At 57.2% G+C, this 12,567-nt stretch overlaps 1 protein-coding gene across 8 annotated transcripts; it reads left to right on the forward strand.

The window, feature by feature from the left end:
* Positions 1-130: 130 nt before the first annotated feature.
* ABTB1 (ankyrin repeat and BTB domain containing 1) lies at positions 131-8,081 on the forward strand. 8 transcript variants are annotated; one of them, XM_055259732.2, is made up of 13 exons: positions 138-275; positions 691-804; positions 1,587-1,649; positions 1,741-1,796; positions 3,114-3,258; positions 3,417-3,576; positions 3,681-3,726; positions 4,112-4,228; positions 4,313-4,431; positions 4,610-4,708; positions 4,821-4,988; positions 7,151-7,351; positions 7,435-8,081. In XM_055259732.2, exons 1-13 carry the CDS (start codon positions 220-222, stop codon positions 7,639-7,641), a joined length of 1,551 nt encoding a protein of 516 aa, XP_055115707.1. In that variant the 5' UTR covers positions 138-219; the 3' UTR covers positions 7,642-8,081. The 8 variants fall into 8 exon arrangements, with proteins under 8 accessions (XP_055115711.1, XP_055115707.1, XP_055115712.1 ...); XM_055259736.2 differs by lacking the exon at positions 691-804 and having other exon boundaries at positions 131-275; XM_055259737.2 differs by lacking the exon at positions 691-804 and having other exon boundaries at positions 1,587-1,614.
* The last annotated feature ends 4,486 nt before the right edge of the window (positions 8,082-12,567 follow it).

Genomic DNA, 12,567 nt, shown 5'->3' on the forward strand with positions numbered 1-12,567 from the left:
GCCTTCTCGACTCGTTCTTATTACCGGGGTTGGGGCGGGCGGGGGACCCTGCGGCAGGGGCGGGGCCGCGGGGCGGGGCGTGGTGGGCGGGTCCTCCGGACGCCGCTGCGGAGCGGGGCGGGGAGGGGCGGGGAGGGGCGGGGCTGAGCGTGTTTACATCCGCTGGGTGCGCAGCGTCGCCGCCCGAGGTCGTTCGGCTCGGGTGCGAGCCTCTGCGCCATGGACACCAGCGACCTGTTCGCCAGCTGCAGGAAGGGGGATGTGGGCCGAGTGCGGTGAGGACCCCGAAGTCCCGGGGAGGGTGCGGGAGGTGGGGCGCCCTCGGAACGCCTCGGGCCCTGGGACGGGCGGCTGGACGGCCGCGGAGAGGCGGGCGCCTCGGCCGGGTCACAGCCTTCGGAGCGCCCCCGCGGGGCAGACCACTTGGACCCCCGCCGCAGCCCCCCGGCGGAAGCGCGCTGGGGCGGGGACACTGATGGCCATTGACCTCTGGAGGGCTTCCTGGAAGAAGGGAGTGCTCCGCGGAGGCCCGAAGGCGCAGAAATGGGTGGAGAGAAAGGCGGACCACTGTTCGCCCTGATAGGGCCCGGATGCCAGACACCTCGGGCGCGGGGCTCGGGTATAGGCCTGGGACTCCAGAAGTTGCCCCTTTCTCTCATGCTCTCTGGACCTGGCGCGGGGAACACCTAGAGCCCATAATCGGCCTCCGGTCCCTGAGGATTCGGAAACTCCTGACGCAGCTAAAGTGAATCTGGCGCTGAGATGCCGCCTCCATGGGCCGGACGCGGAGGGAAGGGGTGCCCAGTTGGGTTTTGGGGCCCTTCCCCTCTTTGGCCTTCCACTATCCCGTTTGACCTCCTTTTTTCTTGGCCCTTCCTCCCCCTTGACCTGGTGCTGACTGACTGCTTCCACCTCCCCTGGGCTGGCGCCGGGCTGCTGTACTCCTGTAGCCTCCCTGGGCCCCTCCCCGACATCCCGTGCCACTCAAGAGTTAGTGCATAGTGTCAACGCTGAGTGGGTTCACAGCACTTCCAGGTGCAGCCTGGAGGCCTCCCTCGGGCTGCCTCCGCCTCAGTGGGGCTACATTAGCATTGGCGACTCGCCTCGCTCACCTTCCGCATCCCATCAGTTGCTGTATCCCGCGACTCCTGCGTCCTAGAATTGTGTGCCCTCCACACCACCAGGAGGCCTGCAGCAGCTTTTCCCCGGGCTCCCTGCTTCTAACAGGGTCAGCTTCTTCCTGCAGTAGAGAGCTCTGGTGGGAGTGAAGGCTCCATCACCTCCTCTCCCAAACGCTGAAAGGCCAAAGGTCCAGCCTCAGCACTGGCGCTGGCCTCTGTCCCTGTAGCTCATCGTCCCCCAGCACTGATGGCACACAGTGTCTGCCTGTCCCACCCCACCTCCACACCCTTGCCTGCACTTTGCCTTGAGTGCCTCTCCTGCTCTGGTCTGCCTGTCACCTGCCCTCACCTGGGGGAGGCTTCCCCAGACCAAAAGGGATGTTTTCCCTCCGTTCCTCTCCACGGGCCTTCTTTCTCAGACCATGAACCCGTCCTGACCCAGGCTCTGACCTCCTTCCTGCCCAGGTACCTGCTGGAGCAGCGAGACGTGGAGGTGAATGTGCGGGACAAGTGGGACAGCACCCCCTTGTGAGTGCTGGGGAGAGGGGTGGGGAGGGTGGGGGTTGGTGTACCCCTTCAGCGCTGAGGACTGCCTCCTGTACTTCCTTCCTCCCTTCAGGTACTATGCCTGCTTGTGTGGGCACGAGGAGCTGGTACTCTACCTTCTGGCCAATGGTGAGAGCAGGGAGCCCGGCTCAGGGGTGTGCGTGGGTGCATGCATGTGTGCGCGCATTCAAAGGCCTTCATACACATTTGCAAAGCACCACGATTCCTCTCTTACCACCCAGTCGAATCAGCAAGTACTATTATTGCTACTTTAAAACCTTTTCTCTGTCCACCCTCCCCATCTCTACTACGACCTGGGCCCAGTCATCAGCATTTCTCCCCGGACACAGTGCCTGCCTCCCCTCTTGCCATTGCAGCCAAGTTGATCTTTTCACAATGAATCTGATCGGCTAAAAATCCTCCAGCGAGTTCCCACTGCCTGTAGGATACAGTGAGCCTGCTTGGCCATGCCCAAGGCTCCACAGGGTCTGCCCTCCCACTGGCCTCACTCCCTCAGCTCTCCCTGCTTGCTTGCTGCTACACTGGCCTCGCTGGGGCTCCACTGTGCTATGCATGTGCCTGTTCCTGCCCCAGGGACTTTGCACCTGCAGTTCCTGCTGCATGGACTGCCCTTCTGCAAACGTTCACATGGCCCACTCCCCCACTTCATTCAGGTCTCTGCATGCCGCCACCATCACAGAGTGACCTTTCATGACTTCCCTTCATCCAGTGCCATTCTTCATCCTATTTTGGTTTTCTTTTTCTCTTTTTTTGGAGACAGAGTCTTGCTGTGTCACGCAGGCTGGAGTGTAGTAGTGTGATCTTGGTTCACTGCAGCCTTAACCTCCCAGGCTGAAGTGATCCTCCTGCCTCAGCCCTTTCAAATCTTCAAATAGCTGAGACTACAGGCGTGCACCACCATGCCTGGCAAGTTTTTGTATTTTTTTTTGCAGAGATGGGGTCTCACTATGTTGCCCAGGTTGGTCTCAAACTCCTGAGCTCAAGTGATCCACCTACCTTGGCCTCACAAAGTGCCTGGATTATAGGTGTGAGCCGCCACACCCGGCCTTGTTTTTCTTAATAGTCCCTGCCATCGTTAGGTAGTGCGTTGATTGTCTTGCCTCACCAGAGTATAAGTTCAGCAGGACAGGGACCTGTGTCTCATTCACTGCTGTGCTCCAGTGTGTGGGACAAGCCCAGCCACTGAGTCTGCTCTCCATTCTGTGTTGTCTGTCTTCCGTGTGAGTATGTGCCTGTGTGAGTGCACACAGACGTGCCCATTCGCCTAGCCCTTGACTGGGAGGGTCAGAGTGGGCCCAGGGTAATTTGGGAAGGCATCGCAGAGATTCAGAGCCCCATGTGTGGGAAGGTGGGGAGGAGGGACAGGGAGATTAGAATTTCCCCCAGGCCCCTTCCCTGCTAACTGGTGAGCCCTGCCTCCCCCAGGAGCCCGCTGTGAAGCCAATACCTTCGATGGTGAGCGCTGCCTCTATGGGGCACTGAGTGACCCCATCCGCCGGGCTCTACGCGATTACAAGCAGGTCACGGCTTCCTGCAGGAGGCGGGATTACTATGATGACTTCTTGCAGCGGTGAGCCAGGGCATGGGAGGGGTGCAGCATGGGGTGCCGTGGCCCTGGTGGGTGTGGCGGGTCTGCTCTGACTGTGGCCTGCACTGGGTTCTGAGTGCTCCGAGGAATGGGGTGGGGGCTGTGCCAAGTATCCTCCCTCCTGGCTTGTCCCTCCTCAGGCTTCTAGAGCAGGGCATCCACAGTGACGTGGTCTTTGTAGTACACGGGAAGCCATTCCGGGTGCATCGCTGCGTCCTGGGTGCACGTAGTGCCTACTTTGCTAACATGCTGGACACCAAATGGAAGGGCAAGAGTGTCGTGGTTCTCAGGCACCCACTGGTATGTCCCTTCAGGGTGGCAGAGGGGCATGAACTGTCCAGGAACAGCAGGGGGTTGTGCTGGGTGGCTGCCTCTGACGTTCCTTTCTGGCTTTCTGCCCACAGATCAACCCCGTGGCCTTTGGGGCTCTGCTGCAGTACCTGTACACAGGTGACCCCCTGGGTCCAGGGTAGGAGGAGAGGGAGTGGGCCATCCTTCTGGACAGCAGTACACCTAGGTGTGGCTGGGCTGACCTTTCACCTCTAGACACTTCATGGTCCCCCCGGGGTTGTTCCAGCTACCTCTCGGGTTGGGTTGCAAGAGAGAGGACTAGTGTGCCTGCTCAGTAAGAGCTTGTCCCACCCACATGCTGAGGCCCTCCCGTCTGTTCCCTGGGGCCTATAGAACAGCTTTTGATGGGGAAACCATGGTGGCAAGTGGGCCCAGGAGTCCTAGCCCTGCAGCCAGGTGGCCAGGTGGGAGGGGATCACCCTTTTTCTGTGGGCCTGATGACAGCTGAGGTCCTGCAGGCCCTCATCCTCCCCACTGCCCCCAGGCCGCCTGGACATTGGCGTAGAGCATGTGAGTGACTGTGAGCGCCTGGCCAAGCAATGCCAGCTGTGGGACCTGCTCAGCGACCTGGAGGCCAAGTGCGAGAAGGTGTCTGAGTTTGGTGCGAGCAGGGTTTGGGGCCCAGGGCCATGGGTGCGGCCTGGCAGGGCTGGCCTGGCTCCCTGAAGTTGTTCTTCCCCTGTAGTGGCGTCTAAGCCAGGCACGTGTGTGAAGGTGCTGACCATCGAGCCCCCCCCTGCAGACCCCCGCCTCCGGGAGGACATGGCGCTGCTGGCCGATTGTGCCCTGCCCCCCGAGCTCCGAGTAAGTGCGGGGCTGGGGGGCAGGAGGGGCGTTTTGGGATGGCAGGCTGTGACAGGCAGCCCAGATACTTGGGCTCAATTCCTTGTGTGGCCCTGGACCAGTTACTTCCCTTTTCTGAACCTAGTCGTTCACTTCTGTGAACAACTGCTCTGATGGGGTCACCTCTTCTGTACCCCAGGGTGATCTTTGGGAGCTGCCCTTCCCTTGTCCTGACGGCTTCAACAGCTGCCCTGACATCTGCTTCCGAGTGGCCGGCTGCAGCTTCCTCTGCCACAAGGTGCCTGTGCCCTCCTGTTGCCCCTGGCCCCAACCCGTTGCCCTGAGCCACAGTCTAGCTCCTCAGGAGACAGACCCTGGCCCTCACACTTCCTGAGCCTGGCCTCCCCCAGGCCTTTTTCTGTGGCCGCAGTGACTACTTCCGGGCCCTGCTGGAAGACCACTTCCGAGAGAGCGAGGAGCCAGTGACCTCAGGGGGCCCCCCAGCCGTCACCTTGCATGGCATCTCACCCGACGTCTTCACTCACGTGCTCTACTACGTGTACAGCGACCACACTGAGGTGGGGGCTCAGGCAGAGCTGGGGACGGCACACAGCCTGTGCTGCCGTGGGCTGAGAGGGAGCGCCAGGGCCCTGGGGGTCTGTGGAAGGGCCCAGTTGGCCCCATGGTTGACGTTTTGAGAAGGCTGGAGGGGAAGGCTGTGGGACTTTGGATTTTTCTTTCAGGTAGAGGAAGCCTTGTTAGGCTCCAGAGAGAGGATGAGTGACGAGGCCTATGTCACAGGCACTCCACATTTGTCAGCCACTTGGGGTCCTCAGCTTCTCTAGCAGGAGGGTGGAGGGTGGGTGGGGACAGCCTCCTCCCTCTGTGGTGCTGCAGATCCCTGGGGTTCTGGGTTCCCAGTCTCCCCTTCCCTTGCTGCCTCCCTGTGTCTCCAGCTGCCCCAAGGTGTCCGTAAGCCAAGGCTGCAGGGCAGCAGCAGAGTGCTGAAGGTTTGCTCTGCCAGGGTGTGTGAGAGAGAGAGAGAGAGAGAGAGAGAGAGAGAGTGTGTGTGTGTGTGTGTCCACGCACACTATAAAGAGATCCCCATATCTGGTGGCTTAAAGAAGAGGGGAGTTTGTTTCTCCTTCACTTCTGACTGAGGTGGGTGCCCCAGGGCAGGTGGCTTGCGGAAGATCAGGTCATCCCTCCATCTTACCCCTGTATGCCTAAGGGTGAAGGTCAAAAACCTTTACTCTAAAGGTAAGTGTTTCAGGTTCTGTGGGCCATGCGGCCCTGTTGTAGCTACTCAACTCTAGCACAAAGGCAGCCAGAGACAGTACAGAGATGAGTGGGTGAGGCTGCATTCCAATAAAACTTTATTTGCACAAACAGGCTGTATTTGGTCCACAGGCTGTAGCTTACCCATCCTGCCTGGGGCATCGCCTTTGGCCATGGAGATTGTGTCCTAGGCAAACTCATGCTCTAGGAGGAAGAGGAAGGCAGGGCAAGCAATGTTGTTTTTGTAGAAGCCACCGGAAATTGCACCACTTCTCATGTTCCCCTGGAGAGAACTTCGTGCCTACCTGCCAACAAGGGAGGCTTGGAAAGTCATTCTGTGGCCAGGGCCCTGTGTTGTGGGGGAAGGGGAGGAAGCATGCTGGGGGACAGAGGGCAGTCCCTACTGCTGCTCTACCTCCAGTGGCAGCTCCCTTGTCCGTCTCTCCCCACGGCCTGACAGCCCCTCAGCCTCCATCTTTCCCACCCCCTCTACTGGGCATCTCCTGCAGCTCAGCCCAGCTCTCTGGCCACTGTACCAGGGGTTACCTTTGCCCACCCTGGAGAAGCTCTCTCCTCAAGGAGCCTCGCCACCCCAAGGACACTTTGTCTCGGAGTGTGGCTTGGGCTCCTAACCTGGGTTGATACTGGTTGAGCTGTGTGACACTGGGTGAGCTTTATCTTGGGCCAGTTACTTAACTGCTCTGTGCCTCTAGAACATGGGGATAGCGCTCGTCATCACTTCCTAAGGCCTTGTGCAGATGCATGGGTTACCCAGGTAAAGGAGGTGGCATGGCACATGGCACGTGGCCTGTAATGTGGTCACAGAGCTCCCCTTGTCTCTGTCTGCAGCTTGTTCCCTGTGCCACCCAGGCTCTGGCCCGAATCTGAGGGCTTCAGTCTTGCCCAGCACAGGATGTACCTGTAGGTGGGCTCTGTGTCCCCACAGCCTCTTGAGAGGGAGGGAGCTGGTAGATAGTCTCCCACCCCTGGCAGGGTCCCTGCATGGGTCTTGACTAGCTACCTCTGTCCCACCATTCTGACAGCCCCCGCAGGTAGGCGTTGTTATCTATACCTCATGGACCAGGAACTAGAGGCACAGGGAAGTGCAGTGACTTGCCCAGGGCCCCGCAGCTACAAGTGTCAGACCCAGGTCTCTGTAACTCGGAGCTCAGACCCTGGCTTCTGCGAGGGCCCTGCCTCCCGCCTACCCTGTCAGTCTGCTCAGGGCGTGGGAGCACCCCACCAGTCTTCTGCCCCCTAGCGGTCCTGCAGATGCCTGTGGGAATCTGGGCCAGCCCCCCACCCACGGGGCCAGACCCCGTACATGCGCAGGGAGCTCCTACTCCCGCTGGAAGCCTTCCTGCTAGCGCCCCCCAACCACCACAGGCCCTAGCCTTGGCTGTTGTGCCCTGGGAGCCCTTGGTGACCTCGGGGGGCACCTTCATCCCTGTCTTCACTGCAGCTGTCCCCTGAGGCAGCCTACGACGTGCTGAGCGTCGCCGACATGTACCTGCTGCCAGGCCTGAAGAGGCTCTGCGGCCGCAGCCTGGCTCAGGTGCTAGACGAGGACACTGTGGTGGGTGTGTGGCGCGTGGCCAAGCTCTTCCGCCTGGCGCGGCTTGAGGACCAGTGCACTGAGTACATGGCCAAGGTCATTGAGAAGGTGGGCCAGTGGGCTGCAGTGGGCGGGAGGGAGGGGTGAGAGGGCGGGCACCCCTCCACTGAGCTGGCCCTTCCCGCTCATAGCTGGTGGAGCGGGAGGACTTCGTGGAGGCGGTGAAGGAGGAGGCAGCGGCTGTGGCGGCCCGGCAGGAGACGGACTCTATCCCGCTGGTGGACGACATCCGCTTCCATGTGGCCAGCACGGTGCAGACCTACAGCGCCATAGAGGAGGCGCAGCAGCGGCTGCAGGCACTCGAGGACCTGCTCGTGTCCATCGGCCTGGACTGTTGAGCCCCGGCTGGGCAGCCCCAGGGGCCAGGAGCTCTCTTGGAGACAAGCATGTGTATGCGTTTGTGTGCAGCTCTTCTTCCTGCTCCCTGCACATTGAGGGCTTCATGGGGGTGCAGGGGGCTCAGTGGGGCTTCTCTTCCCTCCCTGAGCCTGGAGACCCCAGGGGAGGATCCGTTTGGGATGAGCCCCCTCCCCCCAATGCACAATCCAGCCCCCAAGACCCTGGGGGTGGGCACCACTCAGGGAAACCTGGGGTGGGGGTGGGCTTTGGTCTTAGCACTCTCTTTCTCCAGATCCCCCCTCCCCACCCCAGTCCCAAATCCAGTCCTCTGGCTCTCGCCTGGCCCTGAGTTGCTTCTCTAAGCCAGTGTTCCCATGCACAGGGCCGTTCAGGAAGGGCTGGGGGAGTGTGTGTGGCAATAAAGCTTGAAGGCACTGTGGGAGCGTGAGCCTGTGTCCTGGGGTACAGCTTGGGAAGGGTGGGGCCTTCTGGAGCCAATGGAGCTGGTGGGACCAAGGAAAGAAGCTCTAGAGTTGGGGGCTCCCAGCAGAGGCTGGCCCAGAGCCCAAGGGCCAGGGTACCTGGCTGAGCAGACCGAGAGATCTGCCACTGACCCCAGTGTGGCCTGGGCCCAGCCTGGCTCCCTGCCCCCCTGTCTCCATGGACGTTGGTTGTGGTGGGCCTCATTCCAGGAGAGGGCCGGGACCAAAATGACCATTTTCTTTCAGCCCAGTGCCAGTCTTTTCCCCAGGGAGGCCCTTGTGGCCCTTCCTGCAGGGGCTGCCACCTTATTATGGGAAGGTGAGCTGCAGGGGCCAAGGGAGACCTTTCTCCTTGGCGCTCTGAAGGTTCACTGAAAAATTAACTTGCAAAAGGCAGAGTAACAGGAGAAAAGACACACAAATTTATTTAGCATGTAGACATGGGCGTCTTCAGAATGAAGACCCAAAGATGGGGAGCTGTCCATTGTTAGGCTTAGGCTCAGCAAAGTGTGGCCAGCCGAGTAGAAATGGGATTGGCAAAAAGTGCAGGATCCTATGCTGACTGAACAGGGAAATGCAGCCAGGCTTGTCTAGATTCTTCCTGGTCTCTCTGAGCAGCCTGCCTGCCTGCCTGCCTGCCTGCCTGCGTTCTGGGTGTGGGGCAGGACCCTGTGGAATGGGGGTCTTATGACCTATAGTCAAACAAGGTGGGTCAGATGATTATGGCCAGTTTTTACACAGGGCAGAGGGAAAGTGAGAGTCCTGCTTTTAGGTTTTATGTCTGGCTTTGGGGAAAGGGGGCTTTGGTTTCTAGGGCCCGCCTAGGGGAAGAGGGATTCTAGTTTTTGTGGCTAGCCTCAGGGGATGATGAGACTGAGAGAAGGGGGCAAAAGGTCAGAGAGAAGCTCCTGCTTCTGAGGTTGTTGCTTGGGCCTTCATTTTGGGGTATTTGAGCCCCAGGGGGGTTTCTCACGATGAACTGCAGGCCTGTGGACCCCCCAGGCCTCTCTGCCTTCTAACCTGGTTAAACTCAGTGTCGTGTCATGGCCCTGGGGGAGGAAAGGAAGGCTGGTTCTTTCACAGGGCTTCTAATATCGGGTGTCTCCACCCTCTCTGCAGTTATTTCACAGCTGTTCATGCCTTTTTTTTTTCCAGACGGATTCTTGCTCTGTCACCCAGGCTGGAGTGCAGTGGTACGATATTGCTTGGCTCACTGCAACCTCCACCTCCCGAGTTCAAGCAATTCTGCTCAGCCTCCTGAGTAGCTGGGATTACAGGTGCACGCCACCATGCCCGGCTAATTTTTGTATTTTTCGTGGACACAGGGTTTCGCCTTGTTGGCCAGGCTGAGCTTGAATTCTTAACCTCAGGTGATCCGCCTGCCTTGGCCCCACAAAGTGCTGGGATTACAGGTGTGAGCCACCATGCCTGGCCTCTTCATGCCTTTTTACTATGTTATATTTGGATTTTTTCCTTTTTCCTCCCCAGTGCATTTTCAGCCATGTTGCACTGGCATGTTGGTCGTCACATGGGGGAAGTTGTAGGTCTGAAGTGACCACTAGTGAGGGATCAGCTGGGACAAGTCATGGTGCAGCCTGCAGGAGGTGATGAGTGTGTTGGGGAGTTGTCCTGGGTAGGGCCTGTGGGTGGAGATTGTAGTTTGTGCAAGGGCCTGGGAGCCTGAAAACAGCCTGAGATGGGATGGGCTGGGAGGGGTCTGCGCATTGCCAGAGCTGAGCTGCAGCCAGAGGCCCAACCCCCACCGCAGCTCTGCCTTTCACTGCTGGCCACCGCTCTGCCTGTTTGCCTGCCCACAAATTGGGGGTGATTATGGCAACTCCCTCTTACCTAGTGTTTGACCCATCCTGAGCCTGGTGTGTTTGTTAAACAAAGGCTGAGTCCACCTGGTGGGTGGGAGGTGGGAGCAGGGGAGTGACAGGGGCTCACTCTGGTTGCCCTGGGGCACACAGGAAGGGAAGGGTGAGGCCAGGCTAGTGGCCTAACACCAGCAGGTCTCACCTCAGAGCACACACAGATCCTGGTGTGCCAAGAGAGATTTAAATATTTAAATAAAAAATTTTAATTCCTATGCATTTCTTTTCATATGCATTAGGGGAGAAAATGAGCTACTACATGAAACCTTTTTTTACAGATGTTATTATTTGAAATCACAAAGTTTCCAGTCTTGAGCAAATTTTAAATAAAACCCTAGTAAGAGGGCAGTTTAAGGAAAAATTATCTGGAGTTGGTATTTTAGTGGTTCACTGATACAGCTGATACAGCCAGGTGTACCAGCAATGGCATCTGTTCAGGGAGAGCTGTAGTCCGAGAACTGCCACCCCTCAGGAACTAGGTTGTGTGGTTGTTGGGGCAGCATTCCCCAGCCACACCACACCATTTCTCACTTTATTTTATTTTTTATTTTATTTATTTTATTTAATTAATTAATTTATTGATTTATTTTTTTTTTTTGAGACGGAGTCTCGCTCTGTTGCCCAGGCTGGAGTGCAGTGGCGCGATCTCGGCTCACTGCAAGCTCCGCCTCCCAGATTCACGCCATTCTTGTGCCTCAGCCTCCCAAGTATCTGGGACTACAGGCAGCCGCCACTACGCCCGGCTAATTTTTTGTATTTTTTAGTAGAGACGGGGTTTCACTGTGTTAGCCAGGATGGTCTCGATCTCCTGACCTCGTGATTTGCCCACCTCGGCCTCCCAAAGTGCTGGGATTACAGGTGTGAGCCACCGTGCCCGGCCTTATTTATTTTATTTTTTCGAGACAGAGTCTAGCCCTGTCACCCAGGCTGGAATACAGTGGTGTGATCTCGGCTCACTGCAACCTTCACCTCCCAGGTTCAAATGATTCTCGTGCCTCAGCCTCCAGAGTAGCTGGGGCTACAGGCGCCCGCCACCATGCCCACCTAATTTTCATATTTTTAGTAGAGACATTGTTTCACCGTGCTGGCCAGGGTGGTCTTGAACTCCTGACCTCAAGTGATCCGCCCGCCTCAGCCTCCCAAAGTGCTGGGATTACAGGCATGAGCCACTGCGCCCGGCCCCATTCCTCACTTTAGCCTCAGGCGGAGAAGACAGCATGATGGGGAAACACTTGTGTAGGAAGGTGTCCAATGCGGTATTGCAAATCAACAGGAAACATTGCCAGCAGCCGCAGCGAGCACCAAGTGGGGAAGGAAGTGAGACAGCATGGATGTACAGAGCTTCCTGCAACCATGAGGGTGGTCAGTGCAGCCTCTGTGTCCACAAGGAAAAGGTGGAGGACATTCAGGCACTAGGGGGTGCTCCCCAGGCTTATGTGAGAAACCCATAGCACAGACAGCCACATAGGAGTAGTGAACTACAACCATGGAATTTGAAATTTAGTGTCTAATACTTGGTTCTAAAATTGGGTTGATTTAAATTCAGAAGTGTGCCCTACTCTGACAAATGTTAAAATAGACTAATAGAAGACACATTTGGACACAGAGGCCCTGGGTTTGAGACTCCTCCATCATCCCTAAACCAGAGGAAGAGTTGCTGCGTGAGAGCTGGGGATATTTGATCTGATTTCTGTTTAGTTTCTGTAATGTAGCTGTGCTACCTTTAAAATTAAAAATAAAACACGTTTGTCTCTTTAATTCATTCCTACTTCCAGGTGAAAAAAAATTTTATTGTTGAATGAAAAATATTTTCATCATGTGTTATTGGAAAAATTATATGTGTTCTCTGCCAACTCAAGATACCCACAAATTTTTAACAGATAGAAAAATAGATTCAGAGTGGTGTTTCACGCCTGTAATCCCAGCACTTTGGGAGGCTGAGGCAGGAGGATGGTCTGAGCCCAGGAGTCTGAGACCAGCCTGGGCAGCACACTGAGACTCTGTCTTTCCAAAAAATAAAAAATTAGCCGGGCATGGTGGGGCGAGCCTGTAGTCCCAGCTACTCTAGAGGCTGAGGTGGGAAGATAGCTTGAGCCCAGGAGGTTGGGGCTGCAGTGAGCCGTGACTGCACCACTGCACTCCAGCCTGGGCGTCAGAGTGAGACGCTGTCTCAGAAAAAAAAAAAAAAAGAAAAGAAAAATCAATTGGACAGTGACAAAATGAGCAATGATGGAAAGGAAATAAACTCCATTTTGCACAGGAAAGGTAGTGTAGGGATCGCTTGTTGACCCACCAGAAGAGGAAGAAGAGTGAAGGTGAGGCTGGGCAACCCTCTACCTAAAGCCCCAACTGACAGGCGGTCCTCTCCCGCAGCAACTGCTGCTCTGAGGGTCTGCTCCCTGCTGTGGCTGGTCGCGGACGCTGCATCATCCGCTGTTGACCCCTTTAGTGACACCACCCTTGGTTAGGTGCGGCCGTTTCCTGCAGGGCCCCAAAAGAACATGCCCTTCACCCCTGTGCTCCAGCCATCCTGAGAGTCTCTCAGTTTCGGGGCCACCCTGAGCTCTCT

The sequence above is a fragment of the Symphalangus syndactylus genome, chromosome 21, assembly GCF_028878055.3.
Source record: "Symphalangus syndactylus isolate Jambi chromosome 21, NHGRI_mSymSyn1-v2.1_pri, whole genome shotgun sequence".
NCBI classification, from domain to species: Eukaryota; Metazoa; Chordata; class Mammalia; order Primates; family Hylobatidae; genus Symphalangus; species Symphalangus syndactylus.